The sequence below is a fragment of the Hoplias malabaricus genome, chromosome Y (genome assembly GCF_029633855.1).
Source record: "Hoplias malabaricus isolate fHopMal1 chromosome Y, fHopMal1.hap1, whole genome shotgun sequence".
In the NCBI taxonomy this organism is placed as follows: Eukaryota; Metazoa; Chordata; class Actinopteri; order Characiformes; family Erythrinidae; genus Hoplias; species Hoplias malabaricus.
Window position 1 is genome coordinate 44,800,481 of NC_089820.1, and position 19,943 is coordinate 44,820,423.

The window sequence follows — 19,943 nt, forward strand, 5'->3', positions numbered from 1 at the left end:
AGCAGGAATAGAGCAATATCCTCATCTCAGTTCATGCTTTCCAAAGTTTGGAGGTGTCTTCGTTGTCTTCGTTGTTCAGCCGTGAGAAAGCCTAGCAAAATGGACTGAGACATATTTTGATTTTATTACCTACCCATTTCCAAATGCTAGGGCTTTGTAAATACATTAAACCAGTTTAATGACAAGCACACAATGGAGAGCGAGCAAATGGTGAGGAAACATCCTCAGAATTTTGTAAAAAAAAAAGTGTTTTTCAATTAAAACGATGAACATCACATTTAAGAGGTTTGTCAGTTTCCTGTCATTTTAGATGTGCATAGAAGCGTTAGTTTGCTTGTGGCAGGTAGCACAGTTTTCATTGTGCGTAAATAAAAGTGTGCCAGAATTCTGATAATTAATTCTATTAAAGATTACTGTTGTGAAGATTTTACCATTATGTTTTGAAGCTACTCTGTTACTTTAATGTCACAGTAGCTGTTTTATATGTTTTTTAATACAGGCTTACATTGTCTTCGTCATCAAAACTGACTGATTCTTTATGTTCTAGGTTTCTGAGCTGAGCTGGATATGTGTTGTGTGTGTGGTGGAGGGGAGGTGTTGACCCATGGTCCTCAATCTCCTCGGGGGAGTGACCAGGTCAGCAGTGAGCAGTGCTGAGTCTGTTAGCTTAGTGTTGCTCATCAGACCAGCACTGCTGACACACACTGGCTCAGTCACACACACTCACTTACATACACTCGCTTACACAGCTACACGCTGCTGTGGGCTGTTTATCTCCCAGAGTGCACTGGTCCATTGACATCCCATCAGCTTCCATCAGCAACAGTACAGCTAGGGTGGAGCTCAGAAGGCAGGTCTTGGTGTCACTGGGAGTGGGACTCAATGCCAGGACTTAGGGCAGGAGGGTAGGGTTCAAAGGGTGGAGTTTAGTGCTGAATATCCACAACATTGCTAATCTGGGACAGTGTTGGACAGGTCTGGGCACTGACAATTTTATGGAACAGTTTAGAAATGGTTGGAAATATTGGTTGTTTTTTGACAGTTGCACAGGAGTAGACAGGACTGGATAATGATAGAAATGTTTGCTTAATATCTTTGATTTTTGTTCTGTTATCTCTGACTGCTCTCTCTCTCACACACACACACTCACTGTCTTTCTCTAAAAGACATCTGATCTGGTATCAATAATCATATCAGAATATTGTGTTTGCCCAGACATGAGTGCTTGCTGTGATATGATTGAGGATGGGGGTGTTGCCTGTAGATGTATAATGTAATGAGAGTGAGGCAGATGGAGAGAGATTTTTGACTGAATTGTAAAGGGTTCAGAGAGAAAAAGGTAAACACTGAGCCAGAAAATTAAGGGATGGAATTATGGACCAAGTGAAAGAGACACTTTGTGTGTTTGAAGTGAGACGAGTGAAATCCCATACGAAATCTGCAAAGAGTGGATTGCTGGATCACTCAGCAAAAGAAGAGACAAATAACTGGGGTAAAGATAGAGAGGCAGCGAGACAGAGAGAGAGAAAGAGAAAAGAGAGTGAGACAGAGAGAGAAAAGAGAGTGAGACAGCGACAAAAGAGAAAGAAGAGAGTGTAAGAGACAGAGAGAGAAAAATGGAGGTAGAGACAGAACGTAGAGACAAAACAGAGGGAGAGAGCAAAGCCTTTTATCAGTCACAAATCTATTTTTAGTAATGAGCAGGAGGAAGGATCTACGACATCATTACTCACACACACACACACACACACACACACACACGGTGCATGTAGCAGGAATATATCACATTGCGGGGACACACTCAAATTGTGGGAAAACCAGCTGGTCCCCACAATGTTAATCATTACAATTTAAGGTGAAGTCATGTTTTAAGGTTGGGTTAAGGTTAGTGTTGGTAAATCCACAAAATTAATGAGAGTCTATGTAATATACCCACAATTCACAGATATGAGAGAGAGAGTGTGTGTGAGAGAGAGAGAGTGAGAGAGAGAGAGATTTCTCCTTCCCAATGCAGGCCACCTGCTCACAGGCCTCTTTTCCAGTGAGGACTAAAAGATTCTTAAGGCTATTCCGTAGTGTTCCTGCCGTTGCTGACCTGTCAGCCTGGTTGCGGTTTCTTTTTCCATTGCTAAATCAGGAGCAGGAAGTACATAATATCTCAAAATAATTTTGTCAGTTAGCATGCTAAATAAATGGAGAACTACGAGTTTGTTGGATTGTTTTTCAAACTTCTTTTTTTTGTGTGTGCAAAGCATCACAGACTAATGTTACACTCTGTGAATACTGCGATTACTGTGAATACTAATTCTTGTAGGATATATGGCCAACGGGAGGACTTGTATGGTCAAGGTATGTTATTGCTACTAATACGTCATATAATACACATTTTACTCAACTGTAAATATGTTGCATTGCAGAATCACTTCATGTTTAAGCAGCAAACTTTTTAAAGCCAATAAGTGGATCCTTACGTCATTTGAGCCCTCCCATGGAATGGTTCTGTAGATTAGCTCACCATTCTGAGAAAAAACACTCTGAGCATGCTTTGTAAACGTGCCGTATAATGTCCGTGTGGAAAAAACACAGAAACTGTTACCCTCTTTGCTCAAACCGTTCAGCCCTGCAGTGAAAAAGAGGCCAAAGAGCAGCATTAACCAACAAAACTACAACTCCCATGACGCCTTTCTTAGCCAAACCCGCTATTTACACTGCATACCTATTTCACTGTATTAGGATTTGTAGTTCACTTCAACCACTGAACAAGCATTATCACTTTTTTGGATTAAAAGGGATGTTGGTGTTATGAGGATGTATCTCTCTCTCTCTCTCTCTCTGTGTATCTATGTGTGCGTTTGTAACTGAAGATCTATCTATCAATCTGTCTGTCTGTCTTTCTGTGAACTGTGAATTATTAAAAGTCCATTATAAGCTGACCACCATCTTCCAGTAAAGCAGCATCAGTGAGAGAGAGAGAGAGAGAGAGAGAGAGAAGGAGAGGGAGAGAGATGGACAGAAAACCTTAACAGAGAGACAAACTGCTAGCAGTTGGCAATGTGTGGTGGTGCAGTCTAAAGTTAGTGTAAAATCATATTATTCTCTTTGAAAATAGATGATTTTGGTTTAGTGGTTCAGACCTGTTTGAGAAAAAATATAATTCAGTGTTGATTGGTAAGCATTGATCCTACTGTGTGCTGACTGAGGTGCAGTGTTGGTGACTTGTGGAGATGCAGTATGGGTAATGGATGCTGTAGTTACAAATGCTGGGTATGGGACTCATGAGGTTTTCATGGTTACCGCCAGTGTTGGACAGTAATTTGTTATAGCACTTATTTGTCATAGAACTATTTCGTGTATCTGTATTTCACGTAAATAATTCCATTTTGGGAAACTTTTTACTTTAACTACGTTTCAAAGTAAAATATCTTGCTATTACCTCCACTACATTATGAAAATCTGCCGTTCCTATTGGTTTATGTATGGAAGTCGTAATGTGTGAACAACTTTACCTGCTCCACACAACTCTCTGTGTGACACATAGCGGCACCGTTGCTAGGAAACAAACAAAAAAAGTAAAAAGCCGCTGCGCTAAAACAAGTGAAATGTTTCTCCGCCTAAAACCAATAATACCAAAGGCATACTTTTTTATCAACTGTTGTGTGAATCCGAGACTGTAAATAATTACGTTATTTTCTTAGAACCGTTATGAGTTAACAAAATTATCTGTACGGTTTAGTATTTCGCTGTATTTGCGACATAATTTAAGAGTAATTAATCACGGATTACAGATCTGTAGATGTCACAAATCACTCACCATCTTTGACCTTGCAAAGATTGAGAAGGCGCTCTCAGTTCACATAGCCCTCGCGAATTTCGTTTCGAGATAAGTATGCTGAGGCTTTGAGGCATTTGCGTTTACTGACACCTAATGTTGAAACGCGCATGCGCCAGTAGGAACTGTTAATTCAGTCGTATTTCACAGAACTTAAGGTGGCGTCACTACACTGTCTAACCGTTACTGACTTTTTGACGAGTAAATTACATCTGCACCGATTTTTGTTTAACTTTACACGAAAACGGACAAAATCTTCGGATTATTAAAACCAGAACACCAGAGCGAAGTGTTACTCAAAATAAATGAGGCTGTGAATTTGTTACAGCACAGTTTTTTTTTATCATTCAGACCTTTATAGAAATGTAAGTCAGTAATAAATATCTAGTTCCCAGCGATACCGTTTCTTTATCAAGTATAGATTACTCGGTTGATAAAATGTTAAGGTGCTTCCCAGTAAACAAGGAACGTCCCTGGACGTCCAAAATACGTCTAATAGTCGTCTTTTCAATGTCTGTGTTTGGACTTGGTCTTTTCAACTATCATTTTCAACCTTAAGAGAACGTTGATTAGACGGAAATCATCACGTTATTTCATTTCATTTTATTTGAATCAATGGCTAAATGTTTACTGGGTTGGTTTTTATAAACGTTCAAAAACTTAAATGTTAAACTGTTAACTTGTTGCTTTAATGTCACCTCAACGTGGTACTTCAGTTTTGTAGCTTTGCATGAACAGAAAAAAAGTACAGGCTTTCCATGATCACACATACACTCGGCAACTGACAAGATAAACTATTTTTATTTATTTGTTATTATTGTAAACAAAGACATTGATATTAAGCACCAGACCTTCCAATGACAAGGGTATGTATTTTGAGCTTTCCTGTTTTTGAAATACCAGACAGACCTCTGTGACAATGGCTATATGGCTAATTGTGGTCCGGCAAATCTAGGCTTCCCTAGTTTCTCTTTGATCTTTTTTTTTAATTTATTTATTTTTTTTTTGTCACCAGCTAAGCAGGACGGCTGTTAAGACAAGCACCAAAATACACTTAAAAAAAATAAAGGGAACACTAAAATAACACATCCTAGATCTCAATAAATGAAATATTCCAGTTGAAAATCTTTATTCATTACATAATGGAATGTTTAGAGAACAAAATAACATAAAAATGATAATGTAAATCAAAATTATTATCCCATGGAGGTATGGATTTGGAATCTTACGCAAAATAAAATTGGAAAATCAAATTACAGGTTGATCCAACTTCAGTGGAAATTCCTCAAGACCAGTTTGATTAAGGCTCAGTAGTGTGTGTGGCCTCCAAGTGCCGTATGACCTCCCTCCAATGCCTGGGCATGCTCCTGATGAGGCAGCAGATGTTCTCCTGAGGGATGTTCTGTACAGTCTGTGGTGCAAGGTGGCAATGGTGGATGGAAAGAGACATGATATCCCAGATGTACTCGATTGGATTCCCAAGGGTCCACTGCACCAGCATATGGTCATCCCAGTACCTAATGGCAGTCAGGGTACCTCTGGCTAGCACATGGAGGTCCTCACACCATTACTGACCCACTGCCAAACTGCTCAGATTCGAGGATGTTGCAGGCAGCAGAACGTTCTCCACTGCGTCTCCAGACTCTGTCACGTCTGTCATGTGCTCAGTGTGAAACTGCTCTCATCCGTGATGAGAGTGCCCAGAGTGCCAGTGGCAAATCTGCCAGTCTTGGTGTTATCTGGCAAATGCCACTCACCCTGTACAGTGTTGGGCTGTAAGCACAAGCCCCACTCCTTGACGCTGGGCCCTCATATCATCCTTATGGAGTCTGTTTCTGACAGTTTGCACAGAAACATTGATACTAGTGGCCTGCTGGAAGTCATTTTGCAAGGCTCTGGCACTGTTCCTCCTGTTCCTTCTTGCACCAAGGAGGAGTTAGTGGTCCTGCTGCTAGGTTGTTACCTTCCTACGGCCCCCTCCAAGTCTCCTGGTGTACTGGCCTGTCTCCTGGTATCTCCTTCATGCTCTGGACACTGTGCTGACAGACACAGCAAACCTCCTTGCCACAGCTCACATTGGTGTGCCATCCTGTATGAGCTGCACTACCTGAGCGACTTCTGTGGGTTGTAGACACCACCTTATGCTGCCTCTAGGGGAGAGTGCACTGACAGAATGTAAAAGTGACCAAAACATCAGCCAGAAACGATGTGTACAGAGACGGTCTGTGGTCACCACCTGCAGAACCACTCCTTCATAGGGGTTGTCTTGCTAATTGCCTCTCATTTCTACCTGTTGTCTGTTCCATTTGCACAACAGCAGGTGAAATTGATTCACAATCAGTGTTGCTTCCAAACTGGAAAGGGTGATTTTACAGAAGTGTGACTGACTTGGAGTTACATTGTGTTGTTTAAGAGTTCCCTTTAGTTTTTTGAGCAGTGTAAATACTTTAAATTAAACAGATAAACTTTCTATCATTTACACGTGTATCACTACAATCTGTAAATTCAATGTACATGTACATCACTATAAACTGAACTCACTTGGATTAACTCACTCACTCAATGGTGGATTTACACTAGAATCAATGTTTGAAACAATGGAACTATTTTACCTTGTGGAATGTTGATAAACAGGTAGTTTTATTTTCTCTGTCCTTTTTATCTTAAAATCTAACAATACATTTATACGATAACGGAACTGTTGCCTCATGCCTACGAACGATGCAATCTCCTGTTATAGCTCTCCCTCTTATTGCTTAAATATTTAAAGGTTTTTAGATTTTTTATTATTTGGCACATGTTCACTATAGCAAGTCATTGTTCAGGTTCACTAATTTTGAGGAATTTAACAAATGTTTGCATCAATTTTTACTAGTGGTATGTTGTTCATTAGTTTGGAGGATTTCAGTAGTGTTTTGTATGGTCACATGGAATTGGATAATGTTTATTATTTGGTTTATGAGGTAGCAAAAAGTTATTAAATATTATTGGTTTTTGGATTGTGTGTGTGTGTGTGAAAGCAAAGTGGCTTCTTGGTTGAAACCAGTAAGATGGTAGTAACATGGACAGGACACCATGGGTTTGTCATAACATATCAGTCGATGTGTGTGTGTGTGTATGTGTGTAGCCTCTGTTAACAGGCGTGCTCTAACAGGATAACGATGCTCCATTATATTGTCTGAATCTGTCCACAGCCATCAGTTCAACACAGCCCTGCAGCTGTGTGCGTGTGTGTGTATGTGTGTTTGCTTTATGAGCATGTTTTCATTCAGTGGTGGTATGAACCAGATATTTAAAACACAAATATAGCATTTTATTTCCTCTCCACAACCAGCAGTGAACTGCAACAGTCTAAAAATTTTATATGGATGATGTTAATGATGACAAAGATGATGATGATGATGATGAAAATGATGGAAATAAGTGGAAATCTTAACCTCACAACGTCTGAAATTTCTCTAGAAAAACATTCATTCATTATCTGTAACCGCTTATCCAGTTCAGGGTCACGGTGGGTCCAGAGCCTACCTGGAATCATTGGGCGCAAGGCGAGAATACACCCTGGAGGGGGCACTAGTCCTTCACAGGGCAACACAAACACACATTCACTCACACCTATGGACACTTTTGAGTCGCCAATCCACGTGTGTTTTTGGACTGTGCGAGTAAACCGGAGCACCCAGAGGAAACCCACGTGGACACGGGGAGAACACACCAACTCCTCACAGACAGTCACCCGGAGTGAGAATCGAACCCACAACCTCCAGGTCCCTGGAGCTGTGTGACTGCGACACTACCTGCTGCGCCACCCTCTACCTGCTGCCCTTAGAAAAAAACATCCAAACAAAATTCCTTCATTTATATGTCAAACATTTAAGGATGCAGAAGCATTGTGAAATAAGTGGAATTCTTATTTAAAATGCAATGTTTAGGCTACCTGCCTCTGAGAGTTCACTTATGTTTGCAATGTTTACTGATGCTTAAGATTGTTTTTTTGTGTTTACATAGTTTGGGGCATCCAGTAGTCTTTGGGATATTCAGAAGAGTTGTTATGCATAATTACGTGTTGTTTATTAAAATCCATTAGCGCTTGTGATGTTCTTTGGTATTTATGATATTTACCTGTGTTTCTGTATTTCACTTGTGTTGTGAACATAGGTTTGTTGACATGTTGATTGTGATTGGTTAGGAGTGAGCAGATGAATACAAATTTGTGAGAGTGAGAGGGTTAATGTGATTGGGTGACTGTAACAGAATAAACGTGATTGTGTGAGTGAGAACACATAATTAACGGAGTGTGAGCACATTAGTGCGATTGGCTGAGAGTGAAATGTTGAATTTCTCCTTAACTCTACTCACTCCATTTGAGTGGATGATTTTAACCACCATCATCGCCAACTGCATTGTTTTGGCTCTGGAGCAGCATCTACCAGTGGGAGACAAAACACCACTTTCAGAAAGACTGGTGAGACAACATACACACACACACACACACAAAAACACACACATACTCATTACAAAAAGTGTGACCGAAACACAAAGAAAGTATCTAAACCTCTACTTTGGTTTCTGCACTCACATCAGCTTTATGAGTGTTTTAAAATAGTGTCAAGTACCTATATCCAAAGGTTTGTGAACACTGCTCAAACATTCATTTGCACATATTGTGGACACTGTATAATCTCTAAAATAAATGGTTGAATACCACAAAATCTTCACAGCAATGTCCCAGGTGAGTAGGGACTTACTGTGGTAAAGAGGAACAAACTCCTACTTGCAGTTTCCTCAGGCGCTTTGCAACATTTCTCAAATCATCATTTATTTTTGCACAACATCATGTGCATTTCTCAAAACATTTCGTACAATCAGCACCACAGGGTGGATTTCTGGCAAATGCCTGTAACTTGCTAAAAATCCTTAGTTCATATCCCGGAACGAAGTATTTATGTCAATGTACGTATCTGTGTCATCAGTATGACAAGACCTTGTGTCATTGATTATGAACAACCCAGTCAAAATGTGTAGCCACATTGTCAGTATATCAATAACTAATAAGTGTTTTTTTAATGTTTTGATGACAGTGAAATTGCACCAGGCTGCACTTTTACTGTGAGGTAAAGTTAGATATCACAGTATGTGGGGAATGATTGGAAGAGACTGGACCAGATTCACATTTATGCTTTTTACTGTTTGTACTGTAGGTCAGTGACAGACTGTGTTGTTATGATACAAAAAAGAAAGACAAGACTGTTTAGCAAATGTAAAAAATGATTTAAAAAAAAAACATATCAGAAGTATAAACATGGGGAACACCCTTCAGGCACAGATGTACATATAGGGCTGCATAGAAAATTACACTGGAGTCTTTCTAAAACATTCTGATCAACATGAAAAAAGAAGTTGATAATGTCAGAAAGAGCAGACAGGTGTACACAATCATCGGCATGGTTAAAACAAAGCAGGTGCTGTTTGTCCAAAATGAATGAGAAACAGTGTTTATGAGGTGCACCCGTAACTAGACAATGTGGAGTTTGAACAAGTGATTTTGAGAAATTCAATTCTGATCTGAGAAATTATCCAAATCGTCTGAGAAAAACTGTAATGTGCTTAAAAAGAAGACCACTAATTTTTGGCAGACATCAAACTAGACCTGCCCACATCTGTTCAGGCCAAATATTTAATAGAATTTAAACTTATACATATTTAACCTTCTATAGGCCTTCTAGTGGCCATTGTGACTGCAGAATGTCAATTCTCTCTCTCTCTCTCTCTCTCTCTCTTTTTTTTTTCTCTTTCTCCAGGAGGAAACTGAGCCGTATTTTATAGCGATATTCTGTTTTGAGTCTGGGATTAAAATCCTGGCCCTAGGTTTTGCCTTCCATAAAGACTCATATCTCCGTAACGGCTGGAACGTCATGGACTTCGTGGTGGTGCTGACAGGGTGAGGCACACACAGACACACATACACACACACATCCTTTCTATTTAAGGATCAATTTTGCTTTGTTTTGTTCACAGAGCATCATGAACCATTCCCTCCCCAGCTGATGATATAATCGATGTAGCATGGTTGTGATGTCACAACCCAGTTCTAATGTACGGCCCACCCAAACGTCTGTGCTGGTTTCAGCTATTCCACCTACAAGACTATGGACCAAACTCTTCATTCCACAACTTTCAGCCTACACCACCTTAGCTCTGCCTGTTCAGTCTCCAACAATTTAGCCCCACCATTCACCACATGGCAGTTTAGCATGTAATACATACAGGTGTGTGTGTGTGTGTGTGTGTGCATGTGTGGGCACAGCAGGGTACTGTTTTCACACAGAATTCACCTTACCCTAATGAACACACACACACACACACACAGAGTCAAACAAGGCCTGGATCACAGCAGCACTGCAGGGAGCGACAGTGAGGAAAATGTCACAGAGCAGGGGAGAGAGACAGATAGAGACAATGACAGAAAGAGAGAGAGAGAGAGAGAGAGAGAGAGAGAGAGACAGAAAACAGAGAGGGTGAGTGACAGATATCTACCATTTCTGAAACAACATGTGGTAAACATGTGGTTGATTTCAGCCAATAGAAACTCAGAAATGATGCTAGATGATTACCAGGTGACTACAAAATATAATTGTGATAACGTATTATAAATTGAGTTGTGGTTGAGTGGCATATTTAGTAGTGTTTCCTAAAGTTTGTCTAACCTAACAACAATCGCTATGGGGTAATGCATTTCTGGAGAGGAAAATTTTGAAAGCGGTCGAAACACCTAGGCTAAAAGGGAACAGAACTGAGTGAAGGAAGAGTGACTGAGAGAGAGAGAGAGAGAGAGAGAGGCAAAAGGAAAAAAGGGAGAGAGAGAGAGAGAGAGAGAGAGAGAGAGAGAGAGAGGCAAAAGGAAAAAAGGGAGAGAGAGAGAGAGAGAGAGAGTGAAAGCTGGAAACAGGATGATGAAGATGGTGTGTGAGTGGAGGGGGATGGGAGAAGATCAAATGAGAGCATTAGCTGCTGCAGTAACCTGGATTTCACTGCTGCAGATGATCAATCACAAACACACACACACACACACTCTGTTGATTTACTGCATCTTCAGCACACATGCTCATCTGAAGATGGGTGTGTGTGCCCCAATTAAGAAACGCATTTGCATCAACTGGCTGTGTGTTTGTGAGAGCAGAAATGTGAAGCTAAAATCCTTTAATGTGTTTACGGCATAGCTAGTGATGCACCAATCACATATAGTACGCTTTTATGCGATCTGTACAATCCCGGCGAACACATCCTTGCTCTCAGGGTAGGTATAATGGCCCTCCCCCTTCCCATCACGAGCACAGTGCCAGACAGAGAAGGCATCTGTTATCTGATATAATAGATCTGTGCAGTTACCATTATTTTCCAAGCCTGAGGAGATGTCCAGTATCACTGTGTTATCAACATTTTATAAAGAATTAGTAGAACTTGACATACAGTATTTTCTCAAAAGCAAGTGTTCTTCACCCGCCCAGGTTGGCAGTCTTGCACTTAATTGGGAAGTCCGTCTTAGTTTACAGTGGGAACTGTCCATGACTAAATTGTGGATAAAATTGGGTGAACATATAAATTAGCCATACCATTAAAACTCCCACCTTGTTTCTCTCACCATGTAAGTGCAGGTAGTTGATCTATCTATAGTGCCTGACCACTCTCACCCTGTTCTTCAGTGGACAGGACCCACAGAGGATCACCACAGAGCAGGTAATTTGGGTGATGGATCATTCTTAGTGCTGCAGTGACACTGCTGTGATGGTTGTCAGTGTGTGTTGAGCTATTTTGAGTTGATCAGACACAACAGTGCTGTTGGAGTTTTTGGACACCATGTTAGTGTTGGAAAGAGAATAGTCCACCAAACAAAAATTTTATGCCAACAGCGTTTTTTGCATAGCGTCCAGTGACCACGGATGAAGGACCAGAGGATGACTAAGACAACTCTGCGGCAGCACATGAGCTACTGTGTCTGACTTTACATCTAGTGGGCAGACCAATAAAGTAGGTGTGTCTGATAGAGTGGTCAGTGAGTCTGCACAGTGTTTAAAAACTCCAGCAGCACTGCTGTGACTGATGCATTCATATCAGTGCAACACAGACTAACACACCAGCAATACGTCATTGTCATTGCAGTGTATTTGTGGTCCTGTGTGGGTCCTGATAATTGAACAACTGTGAAAAACTACAAATTATGCAGAGCAGTAGAGGGACTATAGTGTCTATAGTGTATAATTGTAGAACTACAAAGTGCATCTATACATTATGGAGCTGAGGCAATAAGTGTAGAAACAAGGAGGACATTAGAACATTTACATGTTTTGGCTGGCATGAGAACAGTATCTGGAAAAAAATGGTGGTTGTGTTATTTAAATGAAATATTACAAACTATTTAGGTCTGATTTTAAACTGTTGTTGAAACAATACTATGGCATTTAGTTCTGAGTTTACATTTGGGGTGAGAAGAGTCTAGTCTTGTATAAGTGGAATTAACTGGACAGATGGACTGATGAGTGGACAATATTTACTATAAGAATTAGCTCAGTACCAGCTGATACCAGAAACCAAACATTGCACTGGTACTGGTAGTGATATACTTACAATACTCTAAATCATTTTCAGCTATCAGTATTATAAATTGTGATATCGAATTTTACATTTATTTTACACCAAAGAGTTGCTTTAAGAAGATATAGAGACAATTTGCTCTTTTCAGGATTTACACCAGATGTAAAGACAAAAGGAATTAAATCTCTGCTCAGTGACAGGAAATCTGTGATTACACTGTAGTTTCAGTACAAGTGAGAAACTTAGTCAGGTGTTAGCTTCTGTATAGTACTAGCATTCCCCCCACCCCATTGTGTGTGTGTGTGTGTGTGTGTCTGGCAGCTCTCTGAATCGTGACTGTGGCAGCCGGACTGACTTCAATGCTGGCACGGAAAGGGAGCAAGAGTGAAAAAGGACAGACAGAGAGAAATTGAGAGAGTGAGAGAGAAAGAGGGGGCATGCTAAAGAGAGAGAGAGAGAGAGAGAGAGAGAGAGAGAGAGATTACAGGTATATGAGTGTAGCCAGTTATATAACCACTGAGCTGTGGACAGAGAAATCTATCGTTCGTATTTCACACAGACGCTCCTCAGCACCGACATGCTTCCTGTTTCCATGGCGACATTACGTAATGCCAGAGAAGATGCTAACGCTTCTTGCCGCTATGCTAGTCCTTCAGTTACCGTAGCGATATTACTGCGCACTTTCTTTAAATGACTGCAGTGCTCCAGGAGTAATATTGATAATGGAAGTGATGGCAGTGGTACAATTTACACTGGCTCTCTCTCTCTCTCTCTCTCTCTCTCTCTCTCTCTCTCTCTGTCTCACACACACACACACACACACACACACAGTGACGTCCATGCTGAAAACTGATTGGCTCTGTGCCGCGGATATGAACGAGACACTCATTATAACAGTAAACGCTCGTAAATACTGCCCACCTGTGGCTACAGCAAGAATTGTGCATACACTTCTGACTGCGTCCAGAAATATTTGGTACTTTTTCTGTCCTTCTTATGCCTTCCAACGTAATCTCATTTCCTTGTTATAGAAAACATATTGTTGTTTGTATCTTTGAAATGGTAGCTTTAGAGGTATAGTAAAAATGTTCTTAAAGTTTAATAGAAATGAATGGAACAAGATTATATATTATAATTTTGAAACATATTACGTTTGTGAAATATGTGTGAATATGTATTATTATACTTCTGAATTTGCAATTGACATGTACTCACTACTGTCAGTTGTCTCATAAAGCTTTTTTTCAGATTTGGACACATTGCAGCTTTTTAAATAATTGATATGCAACAGAACATGGTAAAGATGGCAGCGGTTTAATTATACTGTGAGCTACTTGTTCACATTCACTAAGGGGAATGTCTGGTCATCTTGCTCAACTCTGTTATATCTTGATGGTATGAAACACTAAAACTGGACACTTATTTCTATCTTTTTTTTTCCAAGTGTCACTGGGCACTTCCCAGGCCAATTATGTAAATAAGAATACCTTCTTAAATGCCTGCCTGGATAAAATAAAGGTTAAATAAATAAATCAGTATTAATCACAAATCTACTGACTGCACACCAGGCCGCCTCATGCATATGTAGCATTTTATGATCAGCTCAGACAGTATTCTAAAATTTCATGCTTACAAATGGCTGCAATTAGCGTTTCCTGGATTTTTGATCTACAGTACTGCTGTACAGAGCACTGCCAACCCAGTAGCGTTACTGGTCAAGGATGCAAAATGACATATCAGAATTCACCAAACTTAATCTTGGTTTCGCTTATTACAGCAATTCAATTGAGATGATTCAGATTTCAATTGGGAAATGTCAGTGATTAATGTCTCGGGTTACTGCAGCTTAAATCTATCAAATATCAGCTAATCAGAGATGAATTATAATGTGTTGCAATGTGTGTGTGTGTGTGTGACATTGTTACACACATACTTTTCTATAGGCAACTCCATAGAAAAGGTAAAAAACAATATATAACCACTTTTATAAATATTGCTTTTTACATTGTTATGGAAAAATGCCCTATTGCTCCTTTAAAATTCTTGAAGAGAATGTGCTTATTTTCAACTTGACAAAAACAGGGATGTTCAAACACTTGCACATGGCTGTCTAGTCCTTATAAAAGGATTTTTTAAGTCATAAAATATCCAGTTAAAGCCTCTGTACACAGCAGTGTGGGTGTCATGTGTTTCCTGCGACAACGTGAACTCTGCTTCAGAACTGAACCCCACTGAATAATGTAAACACTGACCCACATTCACACTCAGAGTCAGAATCTATCTATCTATCTATCTATCTATCTATCTATCTATCTATCTATCTATCTATCTATCTATCTATCACCTAACACATACAAACCCATAATAACATGTCAGCAATTTGTGTGTGTGTGTGTTTTTGCATGTACTGGTCAGTTATTGCAGCAGAGAATCTGTCATGTAAGAAAGGAAAGCCTTCTCTCTCACTCTTGTTCTTGCTGTATTTCCATCTTTCTCTTGTCCACATTTCTCTCCCTCTTCTGCTGTCTCTGTCTGTCTTTTTCGTCTCCCTCCTTCTCTGCATGTCATCCCTTCTCTCTCTCTCTCTCTCTCTCTCTCTCTCTCTGGCTCTCTCTGTCTCTCTCACTGGCCTGGTTGCAGCGGAGATTCCATCAATGACAGAGGGCTCGTTGCTGTGGCAACGGTTATGAATGAGAGGAGGTCGGTAACCGTGGAGACTTTGTAAAAGAGGAATTGCCCGTTGCCATAGAAATGCGGTGAACGGGGAGAGACCTGACTGTGGGGGAGAGTCCCACCTTCATCATAATCATCATCCTCACTCTTATCTTCCCCTTTATTCTCATCCTCATCTGCATTATTTTTTTCCTCAACTTCATCATCACCAACATCGTCATTCTTATCTTCATCCTTGTCCCTTCGTCACTCCATTATCCTTATTCTCACCTACATTTTCATCTTCACTAACATTTTTTATCATATTCAGCTGTATCAGCCTCATCATCATCATCTTTACATTTATCATCACCATCTTCACTAGCATCAACTATTCCACACCTCCATCATCCTCTTCCTCAATTTTATAATTTTCATCAGTCTTCTTCACCTCCATCAACATCTTTAATACTCCTGTATACACCTATATTATGCTCACTTCATGATCTTAATCATCTACGTTGTCATCCACCTCATATTAGTTTTGATTCCTGTGTTTCTGTCTGTGCATGTATGTGATTGTCAGGTGTTTCTCTGCAGACTAAAGTTCTTTCCACACTTCTTCAATGTGTTAATCCCTTGTTCTCTCCCTCCATGTCACCCTGTCATTCTCTTCTCCCTGGAGGTTGATCTCTCTCTCTTTCTCTCTCTCTCTCTCTCTCTCTCTCTCTCTCTCTCTCTCTCTCTCTCTCTGATGTCTCTGGAGATTTTCTGTTGTTCTGTTACTTTCAAGGCTAACTCTCTCTGTCAGTCTGGGGGATCATACCAAATTACCCCATTCTTCCGCCATTAAAAGCACTGCACTTAACATCCTGCTGGGCTGGGAGTGCCATTATGTGAATTATTGTCAATTATTTTAACCTTTGGACCCAAAGAGTGTCCAAACTAAGGTTTAAATAGTTCTTCCTACCCAAATGTAGCTTAGAATTTCCAGACCGAGCGTGTTTTTTTGAAGACATTTTTAAGCCCTTTTCACACTTGAAACTCTGCACAATCGGAAATGTTTGGATTTACACCTGTAATCTGGTTGGAACACACTGTATCTCTATATTTCAAGGGCATATGATGGCTTCTGTTTATCCAGCTCCCTGTAATTTCTCTGATATTGTTCTTGTCTCCTGGAAGTATTTTCACAGCCATTACAACCACACAGCAATAAACAGAAAAGAACTTGTTACCAGAGTTGATGTCTAACACTAAAAAGTGTGTTACTCTGGCAAAAGTTAGCAAGCATGCTAACACTGGGCCTCATTCATCAGTAATTCTCAAAACCCTGATTATAACAATTTGCTGTCAACTAAGCTTTTGTAACTCTGTCCATTACAGCCACACAGCAATCGACAGAAAAACACTTAATACCAGGATCAGTGTCCAAATAAACAGCTAAAAGGTTTGCTAATCTGGCTATATTTAGCAGGAGCTAATCTTGGAGTTCATTGTTCAGTAATTCTCAACAACCTGACTATAACACATTGTCGCTGTCTCATTGTAACCTCTGCCATAATGTCCTTACTAGGAAATCTGAGCTAGATTCTCCTTGTAACAAGCTGAACACCGTAGTAGCTCCTGTGTTTCGTAAAGAGTTATGCAGTTTTTGTGAGTGTTATCCTCCATCCCCTGTAATGCTGAAGTGGCATAGTCTAGTTTTTGCAGGTCGAATGAGCATCATAATCATTTTGAAGCTGTACATTTAAGATAAAAATAATACACAGTGCTCCTGTAAATAGTTAACCCAGTAAATCTTCATTTCTTCTAGTGTTTGAAACATATGTATGAAACAGTGAATACCTTAAGAGCCCATGTTCCATATAATAACCATTAAATTATCAGTTAAGAGTGCAGCTCTGTTGCCAGCTCTGTACTTGCAGCCACAGATGCTCCACCCACAGGTTGACGGAGAGCCTGATGCTTATAGTGCATGAATCTGGTCTCACTGTCAGGATTTTGCAAATTGCATTCTGACTGGCTGTCTGTACATCGACATATACACACTTCCGTATATTGTATTGTACTGGCTCTGCTACTGGTCCAGCTTGAAAGGCTCCCTCCTTCTACATGTCGTGCCAGAATAGAACAGACTTGTGATTGGTCCTTTTGCCTGTCAGTCAGTCACTTTTCCTGCTGTAGTAGGCATTTCTTGGCTACATTAAGTGGTGAAAGGTACTTAGAGATACTCTGTAATTTAGCTCTGTAAAGTTCACATTTGTTTTTATGAAAGAGAGTCAGTGGCACCCACCGGTGGTGGGTTTCAGAAATGTACCTCTGTCTTCACATTTGTTCTCCATATTCATCAATTATATACACAAAAGTAATTCAGACCAAATCAGCTGCTATTAATATATGTTGTTCACTGTATTGACCTTTTCTCTTGCTCTCTCTCTCTTTCTTTTTGTCTTTCTCTGTTTATCGTTCTCAGTATCTTATCCACTGTTGGTTCTGAGTTGGATTTGCGGACACTGAGAGCTGTCCGAGTGCTGCGTCCACTCAAACTGGTCTCAGGAATTCCAAGTAAGTGTTTGTGTTTGTTGTGTATTAGTGTTTTGTGAGTTTTTTTTTTCGTATTGCTGCTATTTTTCCTCCAGGCCTGCAAATGGTGGCGGTGTGTGCGTGTGTGTGTGTGTGTGTGTGTTGTATTGAACACACCTGATTACTTTAGTGCACACTCTAATGTAGAATACTCTGGTTTCAGGGAAAAACCTGTAAATAAAAATATCTAAACATAATATAATATCTTAAATTCTCAGAAGTGTCATTCGATGATTAATGTTGCTGCACCTCTTTTAGGCCTGCAGGTGGTGCTGAAGTCCATAATGAAGGCCATGATTCCCCTGCTGCAGATTGGAGTGCTGCTCTTTGTTGCTATCCTAATGTTTGCCATCATCGGCCTTGAGTTCTACTCCGGAAAGTTCCACAAAACCTGCTTCGATATTGCTACAGGTTCAAAAGCACACAAAAACACAAAAATACTACTACGTTTGTATAGGATTACTAAATGACATGACAAATGAGGCCAATTTCTGCACTGATTTAATATGGGTGTATTTTTATTAATGTGTGTGTGTGTGTGTGTGTGTGTGTATGTGTGTATGTGTGTGTGTGTGTTGTAGGTGATATTTTTGACGAGCAGCCATGTGGAGAGGAGTTACCAGCGAGAGTGTGTCCTGCTGGGGCAGTTTGTAATGAATCCTGGATTGGACCTAACTATGGAATCACGCAGTTCGACAATATCCTGTTCGCTGTCCTAACTGTCTTCCAATGTATCACCATGGAGGGCTGGACAGATATGCTCTATTACGTAAATACCAGGAGACATTTAAATATTTTAGACATTTCGCAATCAAAATCACACTTGTTCCTGGCCAATTTTAATCAAAAGAATTTCTGTTGGTACATTATAATGTACTATATTATTGTAATGAAATCATCAAAGAAGAGGTTTGCAGACACAGACATACTGCTCAAGGTTGTCCTTTATTACAAGGGCATAGGAAACAGAGCAGGGTTTTCATAACCTCATGCTCAGAACTGCAGGAATTAGGTCACACACATCCATCAAACTGAACTAACATATACCACATTATGTTATAGTATATTATACTATAGCATAGAATACTGCCATATACTATACCAAAATTATACTATACCATATTATAACACATTATATTTTAGCTGTATACTTATGCTGTACTTGACTGTATGGTACAGTGCTATAATATACTATACTACAGCATACCACAGTTAAGTTTATTATACTACAGTACATTATATATCATAGTGTTATGTTATGCTATATTAGGGGTTATATGACTAGTAATTTTAGTTCATCAGAAAGTAGTTGACTAGTCATAATTTCCATAGTTAAAGCAAGTTTTTTTTTTAAGTTTATTAGTGCCATTAATTGAACACTAGCTAGTTACAGCTAGAGTATCGAACCATTCTGATTGCCCCAGACATGATGTCATAACAAGAATATTCCCAGAATATTGTGTGTGTGTGTTTTACAGAGTAATGATGCCTTAGGCAGTGCGTGGAACTGGCTGTACTTCGTCCCCCTTATCATCATTGGCTCCTTCTTTATGCTCAACCTAGTGTTGGGTGTGCTCTCAGGGTATGTGTGTGTACTTATCTTGCTAACCATGATAGTACATAATGTCCTCACAGTGACCAAAACATGGAAGTGTTTCCTGCAGCACAGAGAGCTCAGAGAAGGTACGAAGTATTGTGCAGAAGTGTTCTTTGTTGTGAGCAAGCTGTCAGTCTGTTTCCAATTCCCAGTTCAGTTCTAACAATACTAATTCTAGTATGGTTTAAATTAGAAATGTGGGGGAATTAGTGGGGGGAACAGAAGCTATCGATCTCTGTGACTCCTTGAATACCTAAGACAAACTACTTCTTTGTAATTCCCTCTAAATGTTCTCTGCTGAGCAGTCCTTTGGCTCACCCCCACACCCTAAATACAATCTACTGTCACAAGTATACAGAATCTATTGTAAATGACTTTGAAAACTGCCAACAGAGTTTATGATGCATTCATTATAGTAATGGTATGATGTCCAATGTATGGACTACAATCATGGAATAGTAGAGTTTCTAAACATGATTTTCTGTACATAGGTGTGTCACATGTACGTTTTACATCCCTTGAAACAGAGATACAGCAACATTGTGCTGCACATATAACATACATCCCTGATATAGATTACTTAAATGTAATCTACTACCTAAAGTTACACAAAGCATAATAAAGGTACTTTAACCTAATCCATATTGTACCAATGGTTGCACAAGTAATCTAGACAAATGTATACTT

At 39.8% G+C, this 19,943-nt stretch overlaps 1 protein-coding gene across 16 annotated transcripts in view; it reads left to right on the top strand.

Moving 5' to 3' along the window:
* The first annotated feature begins 8,159 nt into the window (after nucleotides 1–8,159).
* The window catches only part of LOC136677787 (voltage-dependent P/Q-type calcium channel subunit alpha-1A-like), a 73,580-nt gene continuing 61,796 nt past the window's right edge, over nucleotides 8,160–19,943 (top strand). For 12 of the 16 annotated variants that reach the window (XM_066655418.1, XM_066655426.1, XM_066655432.1 and 9 more), the window contains exons 1-6: nucleotides 8,160–8,294; nucleotides 9,631–9,770; nucleotides 17,550–17,641; nucleotides 17,918–18,070; nucleotides 18,241–18,428; nucleotides 19,138–19,241. In XM_066655418.1, coding sequence (XP_066511515.1) covers nucleotides 8,160–8,294; nucleotides 9,631–9,770; nucleotides 17,550–17,641; nucleotides 17,918–18,070; nucleotides 18,241–18,428; nucleotides 19,138–19,241 — 812 coding nt within the window. The remainder of the gene's footprint in view (nucleotides 8,295–9,630; nucleotides 9,771–17,549; nucleotides 17,642–17,917; nucleotides 18,071–18,240; nucleotides 18,429–19,137; nucleotides 19,242–19,943) is intronic. The other 4 variants (XM_066655428.1, XM_066655429.1, XM_066655427.1 and 1 more) reach the window with 1 other exon arrangement.